We start from the raw sequence: 24760 nt of genomic DNA on the forward strand, positions 1-24760 counted from the left end.
GGGCGGGGCGTGAGAGGCCGGCGGTGGCAGCGGGGGTGTCGCTGCTGCGGGGCTGCCCCCGCCCGGGAGCGCTGAGGGGAGGGAGCGAAAGAAGGAAGGAAGGAAGGAAGGAAGAAGTCGCTGCTGCTGCTGCTGCTGCTGCTGCTGCTGCTGCTGCTGCTGCTGCAGGAGGAGGAAAAGAAGGAGGTAGTGGCGGCGGCGGTGGTGCTGTTGCAGCCGCGGCCAGAGCCTCCCCCTCCCGCCGGGCCGGGCGGGGCGGGCTCCGCAGCGAGATGTCTCAGGAGCGGCCCAAGTTCTACCGGCAGGAGCTAAACAAGACGGTGTGGGAGGTGCCCGAGCGCTACCAGAACCTCTCCCCGGTCGGCTCCGGGGCCTATGGCTCCGTCTGGTGAGTGCTGGGAGGGGACGGGGCTGTGCGGAAGAGGTCGCGTTAGGTTGACGCCCCGCCCCGCGCCCCCTCTGCCCTGCAGGGACCCGCGGTGGGACCAGTGCGGGGTGGGCACTGCGACGAGCGGGGCTTGTCTGTCCCCCAGAGGTTCCTGTCCCCCAGCTCTTCACCAGCCTCCTGCAAGAGATATTTTTCATCCCGGGTTTACGCGCGGTGCTGCCGGGAAGCCGCAGTCTCGTCTCTGGAATGCGGTCGGGGATTGCACCACATGGCAGGTGGCTCTGAAACATTTTTGCAGGGGAAGATAATAATGTGTTGTTCCCGGCCCCGCCCCCCCCCCCCCCCCCCCCCCCCGGCCCCGAATGATCTCTTATGGACATATTTTCAGTGTGATTTTTTGCAGTCAGTAGGTGGGGAGTGCAGACGGATGGAGCCTGGTAAGCCCCCCATATCTGGCTTTGCAGAACTGAGGGCTTGGCAGCTCTTGTCCCAGATTCTTTCTGGGCCTAAAGGATAGATTATATTTGAGGCAATTGTATTTTTATCTAGAATTTGTTGATAGGCAAGAAGTAGAGAGAATGCTGTGAGGACTGTTTTTGTATCCCTGACTTGTTATAGTGGATTTACAAGCACCGATGTTTTCTTGACAGTAATAGATGAACACAGGAAGACTTGTTTTATTGCTATAGAATTACTGCAGTATGTGCTCCCTGGGAGAGTAAAGTCCTGGTGTGAGACCTGCAGAAATACAGGGAGCTTGAAGAGTTTGGTTTTTAATGCTTACCTAATAGGAACAAACCAGGCTACATGTGTGAGATACAATGCATCCTTAATTTGTAGCTTCTCCGCTGAGGTGCAGTGGATCATTAAACACAAATGGAGCTGCATACTTTGCTTAAGCTTAAAGACAAGGTAGTGTTTGAATCAGTTTGATTCTAGACTCTAGCAGTCATTTAGTGAAGTGTTCACAGATTACTGCCTCCCTTAGTTAAGAAGCATACTCTACATGAGCATTCTGGTTTTTATTCTGTGTTCCTTGGTTCTGTCAAAGTGTGAGCAGAATTTTGAAATATGGGTGCATAATTACAAAACTGCTTTGCTGTTGTATTTTGAGCAGGCATGCCTATGTTTTTATTAACATAGTATGCGAATTTACATTATGGATATCAGTTTTATTATAAGGAGGGACGCATGCTGCATTCTGCTAGTAAAGAAAATAAGTTGCTTCGCATGTGCTACAGTTTTAATTAAATGTTCAGCTGTTCTTTACCTGTTATAAAATTGTTGGCAAGTTGAGCTTAAATAACATACATTTTTTAAAATGCTGTGATTGAAGTGTGCAGAGCTTGCATTTCATAAAAGTAAACTAGGCTGGTCAGTTTTGTAGCAAGAATAACCAGTATACTTGCTGAGGTGTGTTTTTGATTGTTTTTTTTTAAATACAATTATAGAATGATTTTGATTGGAAGGGAATAGACAGGTTTCTTTTGGTGAAAGGAGGACCTTGTTGACACAGCTGATAAATACCCGTTTAAGTGTCACAGAGTTATGCTACTCCTGAAATGTAATGGGAAATTAATTTGCTCAGTGCCTCGTCCTTTGTATTTTAAGGTTGATCCGACATGATATACCCCACTATTTTCTTTTCCCCTTCCATACAATCTCCACTGTACATGTAATACTTGCAAAGTTTGTTTTCAACCAGTAACTGAAGAGTTTGCATCATGAATTTCCTGTTTTGCTGTGTCAAAACTTTCAAAGATTGTGCAACTTTGTTCAGACCAAGTGAGACAGTTTTGTATTGGAAGCAATTTCAGATATGTGGCACAGAGTCTTTTTACAGTCCATGTTAATGGCTTCCTGTATGTTCTTCTAAAAATAGTATTCAGAAAAGATATAGTGATATGGAAAGTATGTCAGAATTGAAAAATTCAAGAAAACAACAGAAACCTTCGCATATTTATGGAAGTTTATTAAGCTACAAGTGGTGATGCATATTATGTAGGGTATTCCTGCAAGGACTTGTTCTGTTCTCTGTCTCTTTAGAGTTGTTTTTCTTCTCTCCAGTAAAAAGCTACCTAGTTTCATTTGGACTTTGGTGTATCCCTGTTAGGATAGTACATAGTGGTGTTTTAACAATCCTTAAAATGATAAATATATTTTCATGTATGTTCATGAATGTATTATTACATTCAAATGTAATCAATGCTCTGTTGTTTAAATTGTCAAAACGAGGCATTTGAAAATGAGGAATCTGCAGAAACTGGAGGGGAAAATGAATAAAAAAGAAAGCATTAGGCTGCCAGATGAGTCACTTAGACTATGGAGCTGTTGTAGGCTGCTTTGAATGTGCTGTTAGTATGTCTTGGAACTCCCTAACACACAAACCTGACTATTGTGGAGTCGGTGGGTAGAGGGAGAGGCATTTTCTGCAGGCAGCCTGAGACACCTGAAACATGTGCCTGAAGTGAGAGCAAATATTGCAGTGTTTTCTGAAGGGTGATGTGCAGTGTTGGAAGAATGAGGTTCAAATGGCCAGGTCAGGTATTTTTCAGGATCCATTTTTTAAAAACTGTAAGTGTTGGAGGTAGAAACAGGGATTCGATTCCAAAACTTTGAGAAATATCTACACATATCCTCAGATTGATTCTTCCCAAGTCATGTAACAATTGTCGTGGCATCTGTTGTATGAAATGCTGTTTCATTCATTCTTGCAACATTTTGTGTATTTATACAACACAGTCTTTTGCATGCTTTTGTAACCGGGCCTGGATTGAAAAAAAAAAAAAGGTTCCTGATAGATGCATTTTGTAATATTTCACATAAGGAGGCGAGGGGCCTAGACAATACAACATCTTGCAGTGGGAAGTTGCTGAACAGAGATGGGATTGATTGGTGACTCACACTTCACTTGGAGGATTGCTTCATTTCTTGCATGTGCTGGAGGGAAGTCTTGACTCCTGGCATCAATTCAGCCAGCTCTGAGCTAAGCAAAATGGTGTTTTCACAGATTTTGCCATCAATTTCTAAAAGGCTGTGAAGCACATTCTGTATACTCTTAGTTTATTTAATTGTTATATTTTTGCAGGCATTCTTGTTGTATTGATGCTTTTGTAAAATAAGGGGCTTGGTTTAATTGCTTTGCAAGCTATCTGTGTTGCCTTAATTAATTTGGAAAGGATTGAACAGCCAAGATTTACTCTTCTTCAAAATCTTGCATAAGATTTTTTTTTTTCGCTTTTTTTTTTTTTTTGTAGACTGTCAGGTGATACACCCCTCCAAAACCTGTGATTTTTTTCCCATTTCAACCCACGGTTGTACTAACACCGAGTCTGAATTTCTTGGATACAGAGAAACATTATAGATTTAAGAAATTTTAAAACATTAGGCTTCAGAGGAAATGAAGTAAACCTAAACATCACCTTTGTAAAAACAGTTCCTCTATAGATTCTTTTCTAATCCCTTATCAAAGGGTGCAAGTGCCTCCAAATCCTGTGTGTGCTTGGAGGGACAGGTGCCTGCTCCTCCAGCAAGGTGTAGTAGATCTGTGAGGAGTGATAGGAACAGAACTGTAAAACTGAGTGGGATGAAACAGCCACACAGGAAGGATTGGCAGAAAATGTGAGGAAGGGGAAGCTGAGTAGGAGAAGGGCAGGTACAGAAAAGCTGTGAGCAGAGCTCTGAAAGTGCTGGCGAGAAGTTTGAACTGTAGGGGGACTTGGTATATTAAGAAGGGAAATTAGTGAGAGCACGTCTGTCCTACAGTGAGATTTTTATTGCAGCTTTCTTTGAAGCAGAAGCTAATCTAGCACAGGAGAATGATATTTGCAACTTTTATAGTGTTTTTGGGAGGTAATGACTAAAGTGCAGGTACAGAAGTGACTGCAGTCAGTAATAATCTGTCAGGTACTAACTGTTTTTCTGTCTGCTTAGGAGTGCATAAATTAACTTCAGAGCTAGCACTAAGGAGATTCAGCTTGGGTATTTGCAGAGGCACTAGCAATGAGCAGCATATATTTAGCAAAACAGCCTTTGCACAAAAATTAACATTCTGATTATCTAATATTTAAATAAATTGTGCTCATAAGTAACCTAGTGCATACTTTAGTTCCTCAGACTGCTTCAAATGTTACTGTCAGTGGATAGGTTCTCTAAAATAATTGTTTTCTTCTAGCTCCTGTGTTCTGGATTCAATTCAGGTTAGATCAGAATTGTAATTTTAGCTTGCTTAGGGTGAGGTGGATGCATTTTGTTTGCTGTAGCACCGTACTATGTATGAGGTTTAAAATAGTGTGATAAATTCTAAATTTGTGCTGATCCTGTTTTAAAATGGTTTTAAAACTATGGATCGTGCAATTTTTTCCTAATTGGGCTTCTTTAGCTGAAATATGATCAGTGTAATGCAGCTGTTTTAAGTCTGTGATGAAAGGCAGCTTAGTGTCCTTTAAAATGTTCTCTCCAGCTGACAGCTGTTCTGTAGTTCTGCAGGAACCATTAGCCAGTTATCTGTATTGGCAAAAGATTACTCAGCATGATTTTATCTGCGGGGAAATAGTCTTTAGGCCTCAAATATGACCAAACTTTGTGTTCTGACCTTAAGTCTAGATTGTGAATGTGCAGTTTTAAAGAATTTTCTTTCTTGGGCTTGTGCATTGTGCTGTTTAACCAGTACTGCTGACTGCAATTCCCTTGGAGGTTGTACAGCTACTACAACAGTACAGTGACTTGATATAACCCCAAAAGATGTAATTTAAAAACAGAAAGTGAAATTGAATTTCATCTGAATCCTGAAAAATAGCTTATCTTATGTCTGGTGGCTCTGAAATCTCAAAATCTTGGAAACCAAAAGAGAAACTTTACTCTGGAGTTGTGGAGGTTTGAGATGCAGGGGATCCCCTTCTTTACAAGATGAAAGAGTTACTGGTATTTGCTGCATTTTGTACCTAAAATGTTTGGAAACTGGTGAAGATCCATGACTAATTTATAAGTGCATGTGCTGAATGATGATAACTACTCTTATTTTTGCTCTAAGTTCTAGAAAGCACCTTATGTATCATTAAAATGCTGGCATGTAATTTCAGGCTGAACTTGGGATGTTTGTGTATTACAAAATGGTGAATTTTACCTGAGGCTGAAAAAAAATTGAATTCAGAATTTCATGAAGTGCTGCTGCTTAAATATTGATTTTTTTTTTTTCTTAGTGATATATGAAAACTTGAGAATTTGAAATCAACATTAAAAAATTCGTGCTCAATGTCTTCTTTCGTCTGCCAGGCTGAGGTGTAAAGGATGCATGTGGAAGTTGCTAATGGGTGTTTTTTGACCCAGTGTGATGTAGCTTGAGTAATTCAGCTCTGGCAGGCTGCTGCTCCTGTGACCTGTTGTACTCCTGTGTGTTTTCCAGAGAGCTCTTTCCACTCTGAGGATGCCCTTTATAGAAAGCAAGATGCTCTTCTTCCACTGTGCACAGAGGGTTTTTCCATTCCCTGCCAGGGCCTGGGGGAAGGGTCACTGCTCATTAAAAGGGTGCTTGTGGTGTGTTTTCTATTTCTCATAATCTTCACTTACCAAATTCCTTGGAAACTGGGCAAATTTGAGATAAAGAGTCTGGAGGTTAATTCTTGGTGGTTGCTTTAAAAGTAAATGACATCTTCATTTATTTCAAATAGCTCCTTTGGTGGGGTGGGCGTTGTGGTTTGCATATGCAATTGTGGGTTTATTCTAGGACTGCTTTTGTGATTGGTTTTGAGCTTTGTTAGTTAAGCTTTATATTTCACACTTTATAAATATGTAGCATTCCTTTTTGCTTGATGTTTATCAAGGACTAGTGCATACTCGCTTTTAAATGGAATCAGGAGTTCACCTGAACCATAAATATAGCAGGAAAATCAACCAGTATTGTCCTTGTATGACTCTGCATTCCATACTTTCCCCATATTTGTTGTCTTGGTTCAAGTGTTGATTTCACATCCTCTATTTCTCCTCCCTCTTCCTTTTGAACAGACCAGAGCTTTGTAAGTTGCATAAGGAATTACTTAAAATATAATTTTACTGTACTCTATATGTGTGTGTATATATATGTGTGTGTGTGTGTGTATATATATATATGTATGCTGAGTAGGATTAAATAATGGACTCTTAAGAAAAAATATTATTTATATGTACAAGGTTTCTGCTAAAGGGACAAGATTTTGTAATGTACAGCTATGTATCATTTATTTATATGCACTTTTGTATAACAGAACTTGGTGATTGGATGAGATTTACCAAAGAAATTTAATTTCAGCTTCAGTTATGATTGACAACGGTCATAACTGATTTTATTAAGACCAGGTCCTGGAATTTTGTATGGATTCAAACCATGAAAATAGTATTTTGAGCATAGCATGTTGTGATCAAGTGTGCTGTTTGAAAGTATTTTTAGGAATAGTGGTAGTATTTACAAGTACTCTTCTCTCCAGAGTTTTAGTGTATAATGATGTTTAAGAGCACTTCAGACAGCAAAGTCGTAAACCTTTCTCTTTTTTCTACAAGCTTTCCCTTTACTTTGTGGACAAGACTCATCTTTTAAACATTTTCTGCACAAACCAACAGTTGTGTAAATATCTGGGGATTCTGGGTGGTATGCAGGTTATGGACCAGGATACCTGGAAATCATTTTCATTGGAGAAATGGTGTTGCTTGTAACTCAATGTCTAGATAATTCTGTCTAGAATAAGTGTGGATTTGAAGGCATTCATAAAAGGTTAATTTTGATTATTTGATTGCTCTCTGTTGCAGTTCTGCCTTTGACACAAAAACTGGTTTGCGTGTGGCGGTGAAGAAGCTGTCCCGGCCTTTCCAGTCCATCATCCACGCCAAGAGGACCTACCGGGAACTGCGGCTGCTCAAGCACATGAAACACGAAAATGTGAGTGGTGGGAGAGGGTATGAAGTGCTTTTCTGAAGTTGGACTGAGCATCCATCAAGATTGCTTTTAAATATCTTGCTGGATGTGTTTTTTGTCGTAGTGCTAAATGCAAAGCTTGCAGTAGTCCAAAGTATTAGAGCTGTAGCATATCATGCAGAGTAACAAAACCAGCACCAAAAAACCCCACAGTAACCAATTTTGTATTAAAAAATCATAATGTTTTCTAGAATAGTCTCAAAATCACTATTTAGCAAGTTCATAAGGACTTGGAACACATTATCCTGCTTACTTGTTGTAGTAAACTGCAGTTTTTGTAATGTTAAGCATTTATTTAAAGAAAGATTGTTGGATTTTAGTGACTTCTGGAGGGCTTTTATTTTTTTTATTTTTTTTTTGGCTTGCCTGTGTCAGAAAGTTATGAAGCAGACATTCATTAGATTTCTGTGGGTAAAATAGGGAGGAAAAAAGGGGTGGTGATGAAGGGGTGGAAATTAGATGGCTGTTCATACGAGCCATCCACTTAAATCATCAACAAGGAAGCAAACCAGAATGTTGCAAATGTTATATTGAACTATTTTTTGATAAAGCTTCCGTTTGGTATAGATGACAATTGCCTGACCGATTTCCTCTGTGTGTGACATTAACATGCCAATGTATTTATACTGCATGGTGTTTAGAGCAAATTCTGTGTGCAATGGAGCAAAAATTCTCATAACCAGCTCTTTGTAGAGCTGTTAGAACATGAAGAAGAAAGGAAGGCTCTTGATTTCTTTTGTCCCAGCAAACTTTGTCTTGGCAGAAGGGAAATACTGTTTGGACATGAGCTGAGCAAAGCCAGGATGGTTACCTAGCACAAAAAAGCCAAGGATAGTCTGATTGTAAGGATCTCCTGGGCTGATCTGTTCAGAACTTCATGCTGTGGCAGGAATGGTTGTATGGTGTGGTTCCTGACCACTGCAGTCAGCAGCTGGTATCCCATAAATCATCTTGATGTTTTTGGTGTGGCTCACATCTCTGGAACTTGTGATGCATGTTTGTATTACTGTCAGTATTTCTTCCTGTGGGATACCATTGTCTCAGCAGTAGAGGTAACTTCTGATCCTGCTTAATATGCATAGAAATATCAAATGCTGTGGGTTGGAAGTGTCCTTAAGACCATCCAATTCTACCTCCTGCCATGGCAGGGATACCTTCCACTGGACCAGGTTGCTCCCAGTCCCATCCAACCTGGCCTTGGACACTTCTAGGGATGGTGCAGCCACAGCTGTTCTGGGAATCCATTCCAGGGCCTCCCTATACTCGAAGGGGAGAATTTCTCCTTATATCTGATGTAAATCTACCCTTTTTCAGTGGAAAGCCATTGCCCCTTGTCCTAGCATAACATGCCCCTGTAAAAAACCCCAGTAGTACTCAAGAGTTTCTTTCTGGACCTTTTCTCATATCTGAGATATTCTTCAAACAGGAAAGCTTTGATTTACCTTTTGACGCACCAAAGAAAAACTAATAAGGATAAGCAATTAAAATTAGTTTGTGACTACAACTGTATGAGATTCATTAATATTTTTTGATTGGTATTGCAAAGAGCCTATGTATCTTTAAGAGTAAGGAATAAAAGGAAGTTAAGTCATTTTTACAGATATATATGTGTGTGTATATATATATATACACACATATATATATTATCAGTTCATCATACCTTCATTTATCTGTGGAAAGTTGTCTAGGTTGTGATTTAAAAATCCTGCGGATGCAGAGATGATCAGAGCTGATTCAGGCAGGCATATTAGTGCTACTGTCTTGACTATTCAGATCTCAATTTTGAATAAAAACATTTGGTTTTATGTGGCACAGAACATGTGAATGTGGAAGGTGTGGTGGTTTGAGGGGCTTGGACATAAGGTAGTTTTTTGTATCCTGTATCTAGTTCATGAAGATTTGAGCAAGTAAATGGAGCTGCAGAGCTCTCAGGTGTGTCTGCATCAGGTTTTCAAGTTCCAGGAGACCTCATTAGCTTGCATAAAGCACAACACTGAACAGATGGAAATTAAACATGTACTGGAATAAATACTTCAGTGCCACAAAGGATCTTAGTAACTGTATCATTGTATGCTATAAATATATTTCACAGCTTTTCTCTTCACTGTTTTCTTTTTAGGTGATTGGCTTGTTGGACGTGTTCACCCCTGCCAAATCACTAGAAGAATTCAATGATGTGTAGGTAACTTCTCTGAAGATTGCAACAAAATGTCTTTTATATCTCCTTATGCCTCCCAGGTTATGACAGAAATATTTGTCTCTTTAATTTGTCTGCCATCACTCACAAGTAATCCTGAATTCCAGCACAAAGTTATAGTAGCTTCTAAGCTATTGGACTAATCAGAATTGTTCACTTGCTGTGGTTTGCTGCCCAGTGCTGTTGGAATCACTGTACTAAATCGCTACATTATTTAAAGTGTCATGATCTGTGTTTCACTGAACAACGTGCTTTGGGACAGTCAGCTCTGCCACTGGAGATCTATAGGGAATTTTTATCCTAATCCTATTCAAGAGATTGCTTCATGGCCCACGTGTATGCTTTTGTTCGCAGGTACTTGGTGACACATCTCATGGGAGCAGACCTGAACAACATTGTGAAATGCCAGAAGCTCACTGATGACCACGTGCAGTTTCTCATTTACCAGATTCTTCGGGGCCTGAAGGTGAGTGCTCCTGTCCTCCCCGAATGAGCACAGCTCACCATGGAGGGTGGAAGTTCCTGGTGAATGTTACATCCTCAGAGATTCAGTTGAGTGCATAGGGGGGCTTCTGTAACTTCCCTAAAGTATTGTATAATAATATTTTATTGTTGTTCTTTCACTTCTGCCTCTCAGGAGCTCTGCATCAGTAAGGTTACCTATCATTTTTATGTATTCCTATGGGCAGAGCCTGAAAAATTATGAATTGTGATGCTCTATGGTCTACTCTTGCTATGAATTTTCCATTTCTTCAGTTTTGTTTACTTGTGTTGTTCCACTCAGGTGGCAGCACTCCTGGGTGTTCCTAAGGAGAGGCAAACTGGAACACCCACCTGGTGCAACCCACAGACACACAGCTGGCTCCTTCTGCAGGCAGTCTGGAGCATCTGAATTGTGTGGGCTGGGGTAGGGCAGTATTTTCTAGGGAAGAGATGAGGAGGTGGCTGCTTGGACTGTTACATAAATTTTGTCATCTTATTTTACAGTACATCCATTCAGCTGACATAATACACAGGGTGAGTATTCATTCTAAGATTATTTCCTGTAGTGAAACAATATCTTTAAAAAATGAAGCATAGACTTTTACAATGTAGCACCAAGAGAAACAAGAGAAAATTTTCTGAGAATTATTTTGGTTTAGTAGTAAAAAGATTGACCAGGGAAAGTGGTTGTCAAGATCCATAATTTTCTTTTGTGAATTTGCTTTTCTCTTAAATACAAATATGCAGCACCGGTGTTGCCTTTATGCATTTTTGGCTATATGTGACACCTCTGAGAACCACAGGAGAGATTTCTGACTCTGTGATAAAGTAATTTATCCAAAGTTAGTATTTGCACTCAGTTAGAATCTGTATTTTTATCTCCATTTAAAATTTTATCTACTTCAGATTTGTGAAACAGCACATACTCCGCTGTTAATGCTGATGTTTAATTTTTTTAGGATTTAAAACCTAGTAACCTAGCTGTTAATGAAGACTGTGAGCTAAAGGTAATGTAATTAAAAAATCTGGTTTGTCTGACTGAGAATTGAGTGAGTGCCATGTGAATGTCCCTTGCAGCTGAAGTGTCAAAACAATTCCTTTTGAAAATACTTTCATAGAAAAAGAATAATGTGCTTCCCAGCAGTAGAGTTATAAGGAAGTGGTTTTTGTATCTGGTCCTGTGTTTTTAGTGAATCATCGTGAAAGTGCAGAGGTAACAGCTTTAGTTTGTGTTCACTTGTTTTGGAGACAAGATACCCAGACATGATTCTGATTGTCGAGTCCTATGCTGTTCTAGCCTAGTGTCTTTTCACAGGTTGTGAAATTTGGTTTCATAATCTGTTTTTGCAGCTCTCCCACCCCTCCTGTCCCCGGTTCAGTGATTGTCTGGTTGTTTGTGCTGGGTAGTTTGCACTGTTGCCCTGCAGTGCTTGGTGTTTTGTATTTGCAGATCCTGGATTTCGGGCTGGCCCGGCACACGGATGATGAGATGACTGGGTACGTGGCCACCCGGTGGTATCGGGCTCCTGAGATTATGCTGAACTGGATGCACTACAACCAGACAGGTAATGCCTTTAGCACAAGAATTCTCTGTTTTGTCAAGCTTCTGAATTGTGAGGGGGAGGAAAAAAAGAGGTTGTCCTTGCACGTGCTCCCACTTCATTTGATTGCATATGTTGACACTCTTGGTAATTGTGCTTCAGAGCTGGTATTTGAGCCACAGTCTGTCAGATGAAGTTAAGAAACATTGTAATAGCATTCACCAGGCTTCTTTAAATTTGAGCATTTGAAACTGCAGTCAGCAAAATATTGTCGGCACTTATCCCTTGCTTTTCCTGGCAGAGTGTTTTTTAAAATAAGTCAGTGGAATGTGTCTGGTTGAGGAGAATGTCTGGAGCTGTAGTGTGAAGAAATGATAAAAAGTGGATAAATCTCCCATCCTTTCCTCTCCTGTTAGCCACTTCTTCATAGGTTTATCTTCCTCACAGTTTCCAGTATCTTCTCTCCAGCAATACTTGCAGATCAGGTGCAGAGAAGAAAATCAAAGTCTGAGAATAGTTCTTGTACAGGAGAGCACCAAAGAAAATTATGTGCTACCCCAATTTCATATATCAGTACCTTACAGGGTTTCTTTCCCCCCTCTTGCATGTGTATGGGCTTGTCTTGTATCTTCAGTGAAATAGTTGGTGGTTGTTTGGGTGGCATTTATGTAAGGCCACATGCAAATCCATTCCTCAGAGTCCTCTTGCACAGGTTTCTTCCTCTGATGGTTTAGATTCCTCCCCAGCTCTTCGGTGTTCAGGTCAGGTTATAGTCTGGAAGGAGGAGTTGCCTGATCTTGAATTCTCTTATTTGTAGAAGTTTTAGATGACACAGAATAGTATCAGTTAGCTTGCAATGTGTTTCAGATTGCCTCAGTGCCATGAGACACTGTAAGAACAGAGTTGTTTGCACTGGTTGGATGGGGTGGTTCTGCTGAGACTGTATTTTTAAGCATCATGTTTTGTTTTCTGTTTTGTGCAGTTGATATTTGGTCAGTGGGTTGCATTATGGCTGAACTGTTGACTGGAAGAACATTGTTCCCTGGCACAGACCGTATCCTTTAGAAGTAACTTTTTTTTTGAAATTGAAATTAGCTCTTCATTTTCACATAATTGACAAGAAAATAAATTCTGGGTTTAGTTATGGACTTGCGTTAATTTGTTTTTAAATTAATGGCTTCTTTTACTCACAGTACAAGAAGGTGAGTACTTGATTTTGCTGCACATCTGTTCCTCTTTATTGTCTGTTGTCATCACTAGATTTACATAATGTTTCTATTACTTTCCTTTAAGTTTATTTAAATTTATTAGTTGAGTTTCTAGATAATACTTGCATGGATGTCTGCCAAGAATCCTCTCATGCTTCAGGGTTCTTGCAAATGTGATTCCCTTCTGGCCTCTCTTCCTTTTATCCTGGAGGTATCCTGGTGGTGAAAGCTATGGGTTTGCAGATTCTTTAGTGCCAAGGTTCTCACTAAAGTTGCTCTGAAATGTTTAGGTTCCATTTCCATGCTTGACTGGAAACAGACTGTGAACTTTCTTTCACAGTGTGCTTGTACTGATGTGAAAAATCATTCTTGAATATTTTTGTTTTGCCTCATCAAAGTAAGACACTTCAGCAAATTTGAGAGGACTTTGTGAGATTTGGTCATATTTTCCCCAGAAAACTGAAAGTGAGACTTGATGCAAATTGTTGCACTTAACATTTTTGTTTAACCACACAAGATTGGGATGTAATTTATTACTGGCAAGATTTTTCATTGCCTAGAAATTGGGCTTTCATTTGCCAGAGAAAATTATGTTGCCCACCTTCTACCAAAGTTTATTATTTCAACCACAGTTTGTTCATTTTAATAACTTCTGTTAGTTTGTTAGTATTTATGTCAGTTAATTCAAGTATGTTAGCACTTGATGAAAAAAAAAAAAAAATGGTGTTGGAATTGCTGCCTTCTGTTTAATTTACCTTCAGAAAGCATCTGGGTTCCAAAACTCCCTCCTGAGGAGAAGCTTTCATTCCAGCTTTCAGAGTGTCACCTCCCTTTTCCGTGTGCTTTGACTTTGTCCTCTCCTCTTTTTCTGCTTGACTCCGTCTCTTAATTTCTCTCTAAATTTGTTGTATTTGTACTGTACTGTGTAGTCATCTCTCCTTTATTTTTCTGTTGTCAGAGACAGAAACTGAATTAAACAAAAGCTGGTATATTTTTATCTGTTGATTCACCATGTGTAGGTTGGTTTGGACAGACATTTTTTTTGTTTGTTTCTTTTAAGAAAAACTGAGATACCAAGAATTGTTCATTCAAACAAAGCAAAAGTCTTTAAGCTGTTGCCATTATTTGACCCTAGCAACAGTGACACTTCACATCTTAAAGAACTTGATGATTGCAACTAAATTATTTGTAATAGGATTTGCAATGTATGTGAAATGCTGTATGATTTTGATTTATTTTGTGGTTTTTATGAATTGAACAAAATGGTGATTCTTCCAAGTCTGAGAAGTTTTTTCTCCAGCTCTGTTCTTAGCTCTAAATTAAAGCCACTGATATCTGCAATGCAAAATGAAGTTTACTTCTAGGGTCTAATTTGCTTTATCATAATAAGGTACTTCACTAATTTATGTCTCCCAGCAGATGCTTGTGATAATTTACTTTAAATGCTCAATTTCTTTTGCAAATGGCAGTAATGCTTTTTAATTAAATGCTCTTTCTGTTCTGAGTTTCTCAGATTTAAGAAAAACAGACTAAATCCTTTCCTATCTTAGACAAAACTTTGTAGTACTGTAATTCTTCCAGTCCTTCTGTGTGGTTCCCCAATTTATGTTTGTGCTTTTTGATCAAAAGGTTAAAACTAAAAGGAGAACAGGGCTGGTTCTGAATCTTGCTTGTGCATGGAACACTTACCCAGGGATTGGAAGGGGGGGAGCAGGCTGGCAGCTTTCACTCCAGTCTGCTGACATCTGAAGACAGCAAGCAGAATTAAGATAACAGTTATAGTTTCTTCCTGTCTTGGAAGGCTCTTTGAAATCTTCATATGTCCATTATTTTCAGAGAGAGTTGAAGGGGTTTTCCAGGTTTATATCCTGTTGGGTGGTTTTGGGCTCTTAATAATTTCATTGTACCCGCAGATTTGCAGAGGCCCTTGTTCCTCCTGTAGTGTCTCTGTACAATTGCTGACTTACTTTAGAATTAATATAAACATGAATAATTTAAGGTATGTTTGACTTGTGTCCAGTAGCCATAGATGTTGTATATACAAATCCACTGCAGTTCTAGAAAATTCCCTGTGCAGTTGGAGGCAATGTGACTTTGTGTTGCTGGAAACTGCTCCTGTTTGACAACTGAAAATTTGAAGTAGTTCTTGCTTTTTGGTCTCAAGATGTAAATTTTCTCGACTGTGTAGCCTTACGTTTCCAAAATTAAAGTGACAGAATATGTAATGGCTTCTCAGGATGATCATCCCCCTGTTCAGATGGTTCTTTTGTTGGTCCCTTTCACCAAGGATTTGGCGGAAATGCTGTGATATTATTTACAGTCCATCACATATTTCATTGTACAGCCCTGGGATGCACCTGTGCAGTAGAGGTAAGCTGTAAGTTCATTTTCAGGTAAGTAATAAAGTTGGACTCTGAAATAATGATCTTCAGTGCTATCTGTGATGACTGTACCTCTGATAAATGAATGTTGAGTTTAAATTTCTGAATCTGTAGAGATTCTAAACATAGCTATCATTGACTTAAAGCAAGAATTAAGATACTCTTAGAAAAAAACCCTGTGGTTAATTTGGGCTTAGCTCCGCAGGATTGCTGAAGTACTCCTAATTTACAACTGAATGTAAGGAAATTGAATTATTCCTATTGTAATCTATGGGTGAAGCATTTGGATGAAAGATGGATTTCTAATACTGGTAAAATCTCTGCCAGGAGGTGGAAAAGGGGTTCAAGATTGTGGAAAAGGAGTCAGAGACCAAAAAATGAGGTGATGAAAATCAGAGTCCTTCAGGCATTGGACTCTGAGGCTTTCTTGATGGTGTTGTTGTATCTGTCTGATGCCAAGATCAATTTCTGTTAAACACATAAATTTTTACAGCTCTTGTAGTGTGAATGATTCATAAAAGTAAGTAGGAAAGCTGACTTTGTTTGAATATTTGACTTGCATAAAATAATATAAAGTAAAAATAAGACTACCTCGATTTTTTTCTTGTACTAGTTTAGCTTTTTCTGTGTGTTTTAAGTTGACTATGTTCCCTTAAACTCTGAAGTGTTTTTATTACTACTTTTATTCAGTATTATGGAACTTCCACAATAACTAACCAGTCTAAAATTACACATTCTTCTGATACACTTTATTCTTGCTTGTGGTGGCAGCTAAAACAACTTGGAACTTTGCTTTGCCTGGATTGCTCTTACAGTCTTGTGAGACTTGCTGCTGGTGGTGACAGCAGGTTATTTTCTGAACTTTAGAATCCCTCATCAGTCCTTCTTGAAGCTGGCACTTGGGGTTTGCATGCTGTGCTTTCCTTCTCCATGCACACGTGGTGGTGTTTTTCTTCTGCTTTTTATTTACTAAATCTCTTTCCTGTCTAATTGCTTGTGGCTCATTTCTCTGGGATGTGATGGGCCCTGTAGTTAAAGAATGCTGCAGTTCAGCAGGTTATAGATGGCAGACCTAAAACCAGAAGCAAGGTTGGGTTTTGGCGGTGCCAGTTCCATATTCTGTGTTAATTGAGAAGTATATTCCACTAGCAAATAGGGCAGCAATATTGTTGACACACCAGTGCAAAGGCTTTTAAATGCCTTTAAATAATTTAAACTGAGCTGTGGCATGTTAGTACTCTAAAATTTGCACTTCAACTGCTGCTTGCACAAGAATAAGTGAAAGAAGTAAGGACTGTTTTAAATAGCTTTGAAGAAAATCTGATTTAAATGAGCCAGTTGTGGTTAGTAGAGTGTCCTTTGCTAATTCTACAGCAATGGATATTCTGATCTCATTTTAAGCATTGACTGTTCAGAGTTAGCAATTCAGCTGTGCTAAATCCAACTAGATATTGGGTTTACTCTTAGATTTTGAGTGTTTTGACTGGCTAGAAGTTTGCCAAGTAACTTAACAAGTGAAAAATGAATTCAGCTGTTCTGACAAAGTGCTAATTCCAGGGCTCTTAATTTTATAGATAAAACTTTAGACCAAAGTTTACCTCAAAAGATAAAGGTTTTAGCAAAGTATTGGTGATTTCCTTCATACAGAGTTTGCCATATTACAGGAACTCTGAGTTGTTTGCTAGGGTTTTTTTAAATAGGTGACAGTTCTTGAAGTTCTTGTGGTACTCAAAGGATACTCTTGAGAAGGAACTGAAGCTGTATCTTCAGCCATCAGGAAGGCATTGATCCCAGAAAACAAGATTTGTCTAAAAAAATTATGTAACTACTTCTGTATAATTTTAAAGGCAAATATAAACATTACAGACAGACTGAAATCCCTGTGAAGGATAATTCAGGGAAGAAGGGAGATTCTGCATTGATGGTTTTAAAAAGGATATTTTGTGTCTCCTTAGTGTTGTGAGATTTAGACATAAAACAGTGTCTTTGATGGATTTTCCTCCCCTCAGTCGTGTGTTTTGTCACCTAGGCCTTGTTGGAGGGGACAGCTCAGGCTGGCACGTGGCCTGGGGGGAGGTCTGTTCCTGGTAAAACATTCTTTCCATCTGCAGTGTTCCCTCTTGAGAGCTTCCCACAGAGATATGTTAAACCTGAGCGCCTCTTCTGTTTCTCCCTGCTGCTCCAGCAGATCTGGAGGGCAGAAGGGATGTTCAGGTGCTTTGATCCCCCTGCCCTGGTGGTCCCCAGGAGGTGCCAGGATGGGACCCTGTGCCAGCGGCAGCATCTCAGCTGCCCTGGCCGTGGGCAGGCTGTGCCATGGTAAGGTGATGTTGCAGGGTATGAGCAGAGTCCAATCATTTCCTTACCTTCCCAGCTTTACAAGTGGCTGAATGAGCTTGAAGGTGTTCACAAAAAGCCTTGATTTTCTTCTTAATATGAGTGCCTACCCTTTCCAGCCTTCTGCTTTACTTCAGCTGTCACTAATGCAACCTAATCCTGCTAACTGCAGCTTGGTGTGGGGCCTGAGGGGGTGAAGGGAGCATGGAAATCTGGCCTTTGCCAGTGGGGCAAAAGATTTCTGCTCCAAAATACTTCAGGATGCAGTGCTCAATTCAGTGCATGTGGGGTATCTGTAGACAAGATGTTCAATCTGTCTGATGCAGAGAGCTCAGTTATATTCAGTTGTAAACAAGAGGAATATGGTTTGCGTAAAATAGCTTTTCAGTCAAGGCCTTGGCAGGAATTAATTTTCAACCCTAATAGGGTGATGTGTTGCGCTTTTCATTTTGATTTCTCCCAGCATTTTCCTTTATGGTCCATCATTAGATATTGATCAGTTGAAGCTCATTTTGAGACTCGTTGGAACCCCAGGGCCAGAGCTTTTGAAGAAAATCTCCTCAGAGTCTGTGAGTTTACACTTTGATTGTAATATCTGCCCTTTAAGAAGTCTCAAGTTTGTGTGTCGTTCTCCTGTAGTCTATCTGTAGAATGTGTTGGGATTTATTTTCTGTTATTTTTCTTCCTTTGTAATTCTTTGCACTTGGATGGCTTTAAGTTCTTACGCTTTGTGTATCTGATCTTTATTCCTCTTACCTCTGCTCATGGTATGATTTTATCCTTTTATATTCTCATTTTACTGCTTTGTGACTTTTTTCTCAGTTTGTTGGTTTATGCTTTGTCATCTATTGTATGATCAGATGTTACTGGGGTAGTATTTTTCACAGCTAAGAGTTTGAGGCTTGTCTCAGTTGTTTTTTCTCCAGATTGCATACCCAGGGATCTTTCTAAATAGGAGCAGGTGTGTTATCCTCTAAACACACAGTTCCTTCTGTAGTGTGATTAATTTCTGAAGTGCTGCTGCCATATCTTTGTTTTTGTAGCAGAAAATACCTTGTAGGTGCCTTGCTGTAGCAGCTGTTCCAGGGCACACAGCAGACTTTGCACTTGGCTATGTGGGATGTTGATGTATGGGGGCCTTTTACCAAGGGAGCAGCAAAAAGGCTTCCTGCAGTCCACTTTGGGAGTGACCTCTATTTTCAGAACTTGTGCAAAGACAGTGTGAAATGGCCTTTAGTTCTACCTGTTCCTGAAGGTGGAGTGAATAAATCAGAGCCAGGGATTAGCCGGTGAATGCACAGTGAGCACTGAGGTCACTGCTGTTTGTGAGGTGCAGCAGAGGATCAGAGCTGTGGAAAGTGGTGAGAAGATTATGTTGTGCTGCAGCTTAATGTTCTTGTAACTGTGACTGTAAATACCAATGTGAGATTAGCCTTGAATAACACCTGCTGAAGTGATGTGCAGTGCAAATTGGGATAAATTGGTCAACTTGCTGAATATCCCACCAATGTAAAAAGCCCTGGGATGTTCCATCTTTGGAGAGGTTAAAGCTGAATAACCCAGATTGATTTGGTTGCCCTGTGAACTGACTTTAAGGCTACTCTGGTGTTTGAAGTACAGGGGATTAGGAAGAGACATAGGGTGGAAGGTTGACTAAATTAAGCAGAAGATTAATTTGCTTGTGTAAGTTGAAGTGGGTCTTTTTTTAAACATTATTGCACAATAAAAATAATAATTGCTTTTATCCAGGTCTGAAACAAGTCTGTTTAAAAAAAAAAAAAATAAAAGCAGTAAAATACTATTTCTACTCTTTTTCCATTGCATGGAGAAAGCAAAACTCTGAAGTGTTTGAAGGTTTTGTGTGTGTCACTATAACAAATTCTGGTTTTCTGCTGCATTACTTTACTTACTCTCACTTTCCCTGTTCACTGATACCTGTTAACTCTGTTTTATGCAATGTTTTAATGTTTTGCTAATTTTGCATATAAAGCCTTCTGTCACCTAGCCCACTTCAAAGGGCACTGAAAGCTGTTCAGAAGGTGTCAGTTGTGAGCGAGTTTCACTTTGCACCACAAGAAACTTAAGCACTTTCTATGCAGCAAGAAAAAAAAGCTGGTAACCAGTGCAGAGGGTACAGTTTTTGTTTCTGTTTTAATTTTTGTTCGTTTTCCTGAAGCTGTGTGTAGCTGCACAGCACAGGGAAAATGTTGTGGAGTAGCCTCAGCCAAAGGAAATATCTACTCTGATGGCTTAAAATTGATGGGAAATGTGAACACAACCTTGTTGCAGTGTAATGCTACTTCCTTTGGACAGAAATACTTTCTCTACTGGCAGTTACCAACTGAGCAGAGATTCTCCATTGCTTTAAGTGTGCACTCGTGTAATTGCTGAACATTTCACAGGTAGTTGAACAAATTACTGGACCCTGCCTGTATGGCTTTTGCCTTGTGGTTTGCAGAAGAGATGCTTTTGTATGTGACTGTTTTCTGTTTGAGATGGGTTTTGCACTGGTTTTAACAAAGCCCTTGACGAGGCACTTAAGATATTAACCAGCTTCAGCAGATCATGCGTCTGACGGGAACGCCCCCTGCATATCTCATTAACAGGATGCCCAGCCACGAGGTGAGATCTGAGCAGAGGAAGGGGGTTTGCAGGGCACGGTTTCACTTAGAGTGTGAATTAAATGCTTGCATGTGGCATGGGGTGGGCAATTAACTACCTGCTCTTCTGCAAAATTTTTGTACTAAATGAAGATTTGGACGATGCGTACTCAACCACAGACGTGTGAGACTTGGCTGTGAGCTGGTTTTGTGTTGTGTGCTGTGTTGTGCAGGTCAGCACAGGACAGTAGGCTGTACCCAGCCTTGCTGGGACACCAGGGAGTCAGCTCTTCCTGCACTTCTCTGCTTTTCAGTCTTTACCCCAAGTAATGTCAGCTCTTCCTCTACTGTCATGAGTGCCATAGCTGGGGCAGGATAATGCTGATGTGCTTAGTAAGTGTCAGAATAAGCAAGGAGACAGACCATAATAACCAGTGCTTCAGGATGGTTGAAAAGTACTTGGTCTTGCTGGCTGGATGATTGTCGGATACTTCAACAGAGCATTTATTTCCACAGGCAAGAAACTACATCCAGTCTTTGTCTTACATGCCAAAAATGAACTTTGAAAACGTGTTTATTGGTGCCAATCCCCTGGGTAAGACCTGTTTATTAAATTTTCCTGAAACTGAAGGTAGCATGTGTTGGGACACAGAGATACCCAAAGTTTTGTTCTGCCTGCAGGAGTAGAACAGAGTTATGTTTATGAAGGACGTGTGAGCCAAGGGTGTAAGAGGAAGAAAATGCTAGATGATGGGTGGGTCCTGGGAAACTACAGATTCCCCATCTATGTTGGGCTTTTAGGAGCTTTACATTTCAGAATAGAGTCACACAGCTCATGTGAGAAACCCTCTCTGGTGCTCTTGCAGCCGTGGACTTGCTGGAGAAGATGCTGGTCCTGGACACGGACAAACGCATCACGGCAGCAGAGGCGCTGGCCCATGCCTACTTTGCCCAGTACCACGACCCCGATGATGAGCCTGTGGCAGACCCCTATGACCAGTCCTTTGAAAGCAGGGAACTTGAGATTGAAGAATGGAAAAGTGAGTCTGGGGGAGGGGAGCGAGAGACAGTCAGCCTCTCTTGTGTTTGTAGAATCATGGGATATCCTGGGTTGGAAGGGACCCACAGGGATCATGAGTCCAGCTCCTGGCCCTTCACAGGGATCCTTCACAGCCCCAGAATCCCACCCTCTGCATCCTTGAGAGCATTGTCCAAACGCTCCTGGAGCTCTTGCAGCCTCAGGGCTGTGCCCATTCCCTGGGGAGTCTGGGCAGTGCCCAGCACCCTCTGGGGGAAGAAACTTCCCTGAGATCCATCCTAAACAGACCTGCTACAGCTCCAGCCACTCCCTTAGGTCCTGTCACTGCTCACAGAGAGCAGAGATTGGAGCTGCCACTCTCAGATCTTGGTGAGTCTCCCCTCAGTCCTTTCGCCATCTCATGAGCTGAGGTTCAACTAAGCCATGGTTAGAGGCACAGAAGAAAGTGATAAAAACGTGGGCATCCTGTTGTTCCACTGAGTGAATGTACCACATGCTGTGCAATATTTAGCATAGTACCTGGTAACTAATTACTACTAGGAGCACACAAACATATCTTTGTGTTCAAACTACTCACATCTCTCAATGCCCTGGAAGTATCTTTTATGGTGTATGTTGGTCTCTGAGAGCGGTGTAAGCGTTCTTCTCTTCTTTATCTTAATTAAGCAATACTTTTTGTTTAAAATAGTGTTGGAATATTGGAGATTGTTGCAGGTTTTCTTGCATGAAGAGGTGTCTGGTGGTGCTATCACAGTCCTGATGCTAAGTTTCTGTCCCACTTCTCCCCCCAGGCCTGACTTATGATGAAGTAATCAGCTTTGTGCCACCGCCACTTGACCAAGAGGAGATGGAGTCCTGAGAAACTGCTCTCTTCTCTTTGTCCCACTTCACTGTGAAGGGAAGGCCTTTTCATAGGGACTCTCCAATTATCATTCAAGTGCCTCATCACAACAATATTCTCCTTAGTGGAGGGGTTTTGTGTGTGTTGAACTGGGGAGGGAGGGGGGAGGGAAGGAAGCTGAGTCTATGTAAACATGCTGCATGCTCTTGTATTCTGTGTACAGCCTGGGGCAAGCCTCTGGAGACCTGTTCTGACTGCACTTAGTTCTTCCAGAGTAACAGTCCACCACCAGTCTGCACTGCTGGGGTGAGGTAGGAAGGTAACAGTTAAAGGTTTGGTTGCAATCATTGCCATTTATCAATTCTCCTACAACTGAGTAACCTCAAGAAGAATGAAAGTTGGTTTATAAGCTTAGAGAGTCATCGGTTTTCTTCAGGACTGAAGATGGGGTTGAGGGATGTCCTTGTTCAATACCAGGTGTCTGATTTACATCCAGATCTTCCTGGTACAGCAGAGTGTAGAGGCCTTCCAGTGTCTGATCCTTGGAACACAAAAAGATGTTGTTTGAAACTAAATGTGTTTGTGCCTTAAATGAATGGGCAGAGAGGGGAAAAGAAGTCTGGGGTAGAAATCTGACCCACTGTTCTTCAGGGTGAAGGCTCCCAGATAGCCAGGCACGAACTCAATGTAATTGGGAAATAACTTTGAGGCAACAACTTCAACCCCTGGATTGTGTATTCCTGTGTTTTTCCCCTTCTTCCTCCTCTTGTTCTGAGGCTTCTCAGCATTATCTCCCAGGAGCCAGAGGTTGGGGAAGATCCTTACTAGCCACACGTTTGTGTATTCTGTTCCCTACAAGGTGGTGTGTTTTTGCATGTTGTAGCTGTATGTGCATGTAGAGCTGCTTGATTTTTGTCCTTACTTTTTGGGGATGGCACTGGGGGCAGTTCAGTCGACAGTGAAATGTTTACTGAGTACCTCAGGCAGTGCCATAAAATCACAGCACCCTTCCTCCTGTGCTGCAGCTCCTTGTGAAATACCTGCCATCCTAGAGGCTTCAACGAGGGAAGGATGTCATGTCCAACAACAGAGAAACATGCAACTTTTTCTTTGTTCTGATCACCTCTCTGCAGAGGAGGAGAGCTTGGGCTGAAAGGTTTCTTGTGAGATCAAGTGTAAAAAGTGTTCTTAAAAGAAATTACTATAGTATCTTGTACCAGAACTTATTTCCTGATTTTTCTTTTAGGAAGTATTGGAACCCAAAGCAAAGAAATAAGCATGCATAAACACACAATCACCCTTTCACTGTCTATATCTATAAATACAAATATTTATATACATGAAACTAACATTTACTAGAAGGTTTTTTCATCCTCTCACATAAGAGCTTCTTGGCTATTTCTTAGCAGATTGATCTCTGCCCTAGGAAACTGACAAGGGAGTATGTTTGAATACAAACATGGTTCAAATATTTTGTATTTTCCAGGACTCTGCATGAGTGAAGTGCCCAGAGTTAGAGACTGACAGGAGGGAGGTTTCTCCGCATGTTTGTGTGCTCCATCTGTAGCTGGGGAGCTCAGGAGCCCAGTTTGAGGGCAAATGTTTGAGGAAACATTTTTAGACCTTAATTTGTTGCAGGCATCCTGTGGGCAATGTACCCGTGTATGTGAGGAGAAAGGCTTTTGCAGTATTTTGTATTCTTGTTACCTGTGGGGCACAGAGTGTTTTTATAGTGTTTTTGTCCCATGTTTGAAGAGGCAGCACAAAGGGATGGGACCTGGATGACAAAGCCATTGATTCTTCCCAGGCTACTTCCCAGAGATCTCCTCAGGCCAAATGTTCAATAAAGGTCTGGGCTGAGACGAAGAGAGCAGCTCTGTTGTGCTCTAGGATAAAACTCTCCACAGCCCAACAAAATCAAGACAAAAAAACCTCCCTTTTCTGCTGGGCCAGCAGTCTGGGTATTCAAATGAAAATGTAGATATACTACGTAAACCTACAGCAAGATTATTTTTATCAGCCATTTTATGTGTAGATGCTACAGTGTGATTTCATGCGGAAATATTGCTAAAGATTTTTAAAAAGTATCAGTGTTGTGTGTGTGGGTGTGTCTGTGTGTGTGAGTGGGAATGGTTCACTGGAGTCTGTCCTGAGGGAGCCCCTGGGGCACAAACTCCCTGCTGCCAGTGCCGTGCTGTGCTCAGCTGCCTGGGCAGGACACTGCACCCAAAAGCAGAGATCTGCTATTTTGTTTCTATCCATGGATTTTGCTGTAATTGGTTATGCCAGATAAGATGTCACAATACCACTGGTTAAAAATAAACTCTATTTTTCAGATTTACTGCGCTGCTGGTACTTGGAAACCTCTTGCATTGAAGTGCTGAGTTTTAGCATGGCGTGAATTTCTCTGCTGTGCTGGATCCTGGGTGTGAGGGCTGGGAGGGGACAAGGCCATGCTTCTGGCTGACTCTGCTGCCTTGGAGCTTCTTGTCCATGTTTGTCCCAAGAGAATTTTTTGCTACAAAAATATCTGGAGTTAGACCATGAGTACTGGACACAGAAACCACCCCCCCCCCCCAACCCCCCCCAAGCTTTTATTTTCTGTTTAGTGCAGGGCAGCACTAATTCAACACTAACAGAGCAGTCCTGCTGCTTCCCTGGAGCTGGGACCCTCCACCAGTAGGAGTGGGTTGTGCTTGTTTGCTGTTTAAAAATTATTTCTTTTTTCCTCTTCAGCTGTCATCTCAGTGGTGGTGGAAGGATCACCACAGTGGAGCTTTTCCAGTTTCTCTTGTGTAT

The 24760-nt window shown here is 41.0% G+C and overlaps 1 protein-coding gene across 2 annotated transcripts; it reads left to right on the forward strand.

Moving 5' to 3' along the window:
* MAPK14 (mitogen-activated protein kinase 14) lies at window positions 1–24302 on the forward strand. 2 transcript variants are annotated; one of them, XM_058855755.1, is made up of 12 exons: window positions 1–388; window positions 7169–7298; window positions 9454–9512; window positions 9886–9997; window positions 10519–10548; window positions 10974–11021; window positions 11465–11579; window positions 12538–12609; window positions 20024–20103; window positions 20598–20676; window positions 20948–21121; window positions 21912–24302. In XM_058855755.1, exons 1-12 carry the CDS (start codon window positions 273–275, stop codon window positions 21977–21979), a joined length of 1083 nt encoding a protein of 360 aa, XP_058711738.1. In that variant the 5' UTR covers window positions 1–272; the 3' UTR covers window positions 21980–24302. The 2 variants fall into 2 exon arrangements, with proteins under 2 accessions (XP_058711738.1, XP_058711737.1); XM_058855754.1 differs by lacking the exon at window positions 20024–20103 and adding an exon at window positions 17971–18050 and having other exon boundaries at window positions 3–388.
* Window positions 24303–24760: the final 458 nt, after the last annotated feature.

This window comes from Poecile atricapillus, chromosome 23, assembly GCF_030490865.1.
Source record: "Poecile atricapillus isolate bPoeAtr1 chromosome 23, bPoeAtr1.hap1, whole genome shotgun sequence".
Classification (NCBI taxonomy): domain Eukaryota; kingdom Metazoa; phylum Chordata; class Aves; order Passeriformes; family Paridae; genus Poecile; species Poecile atricapillus.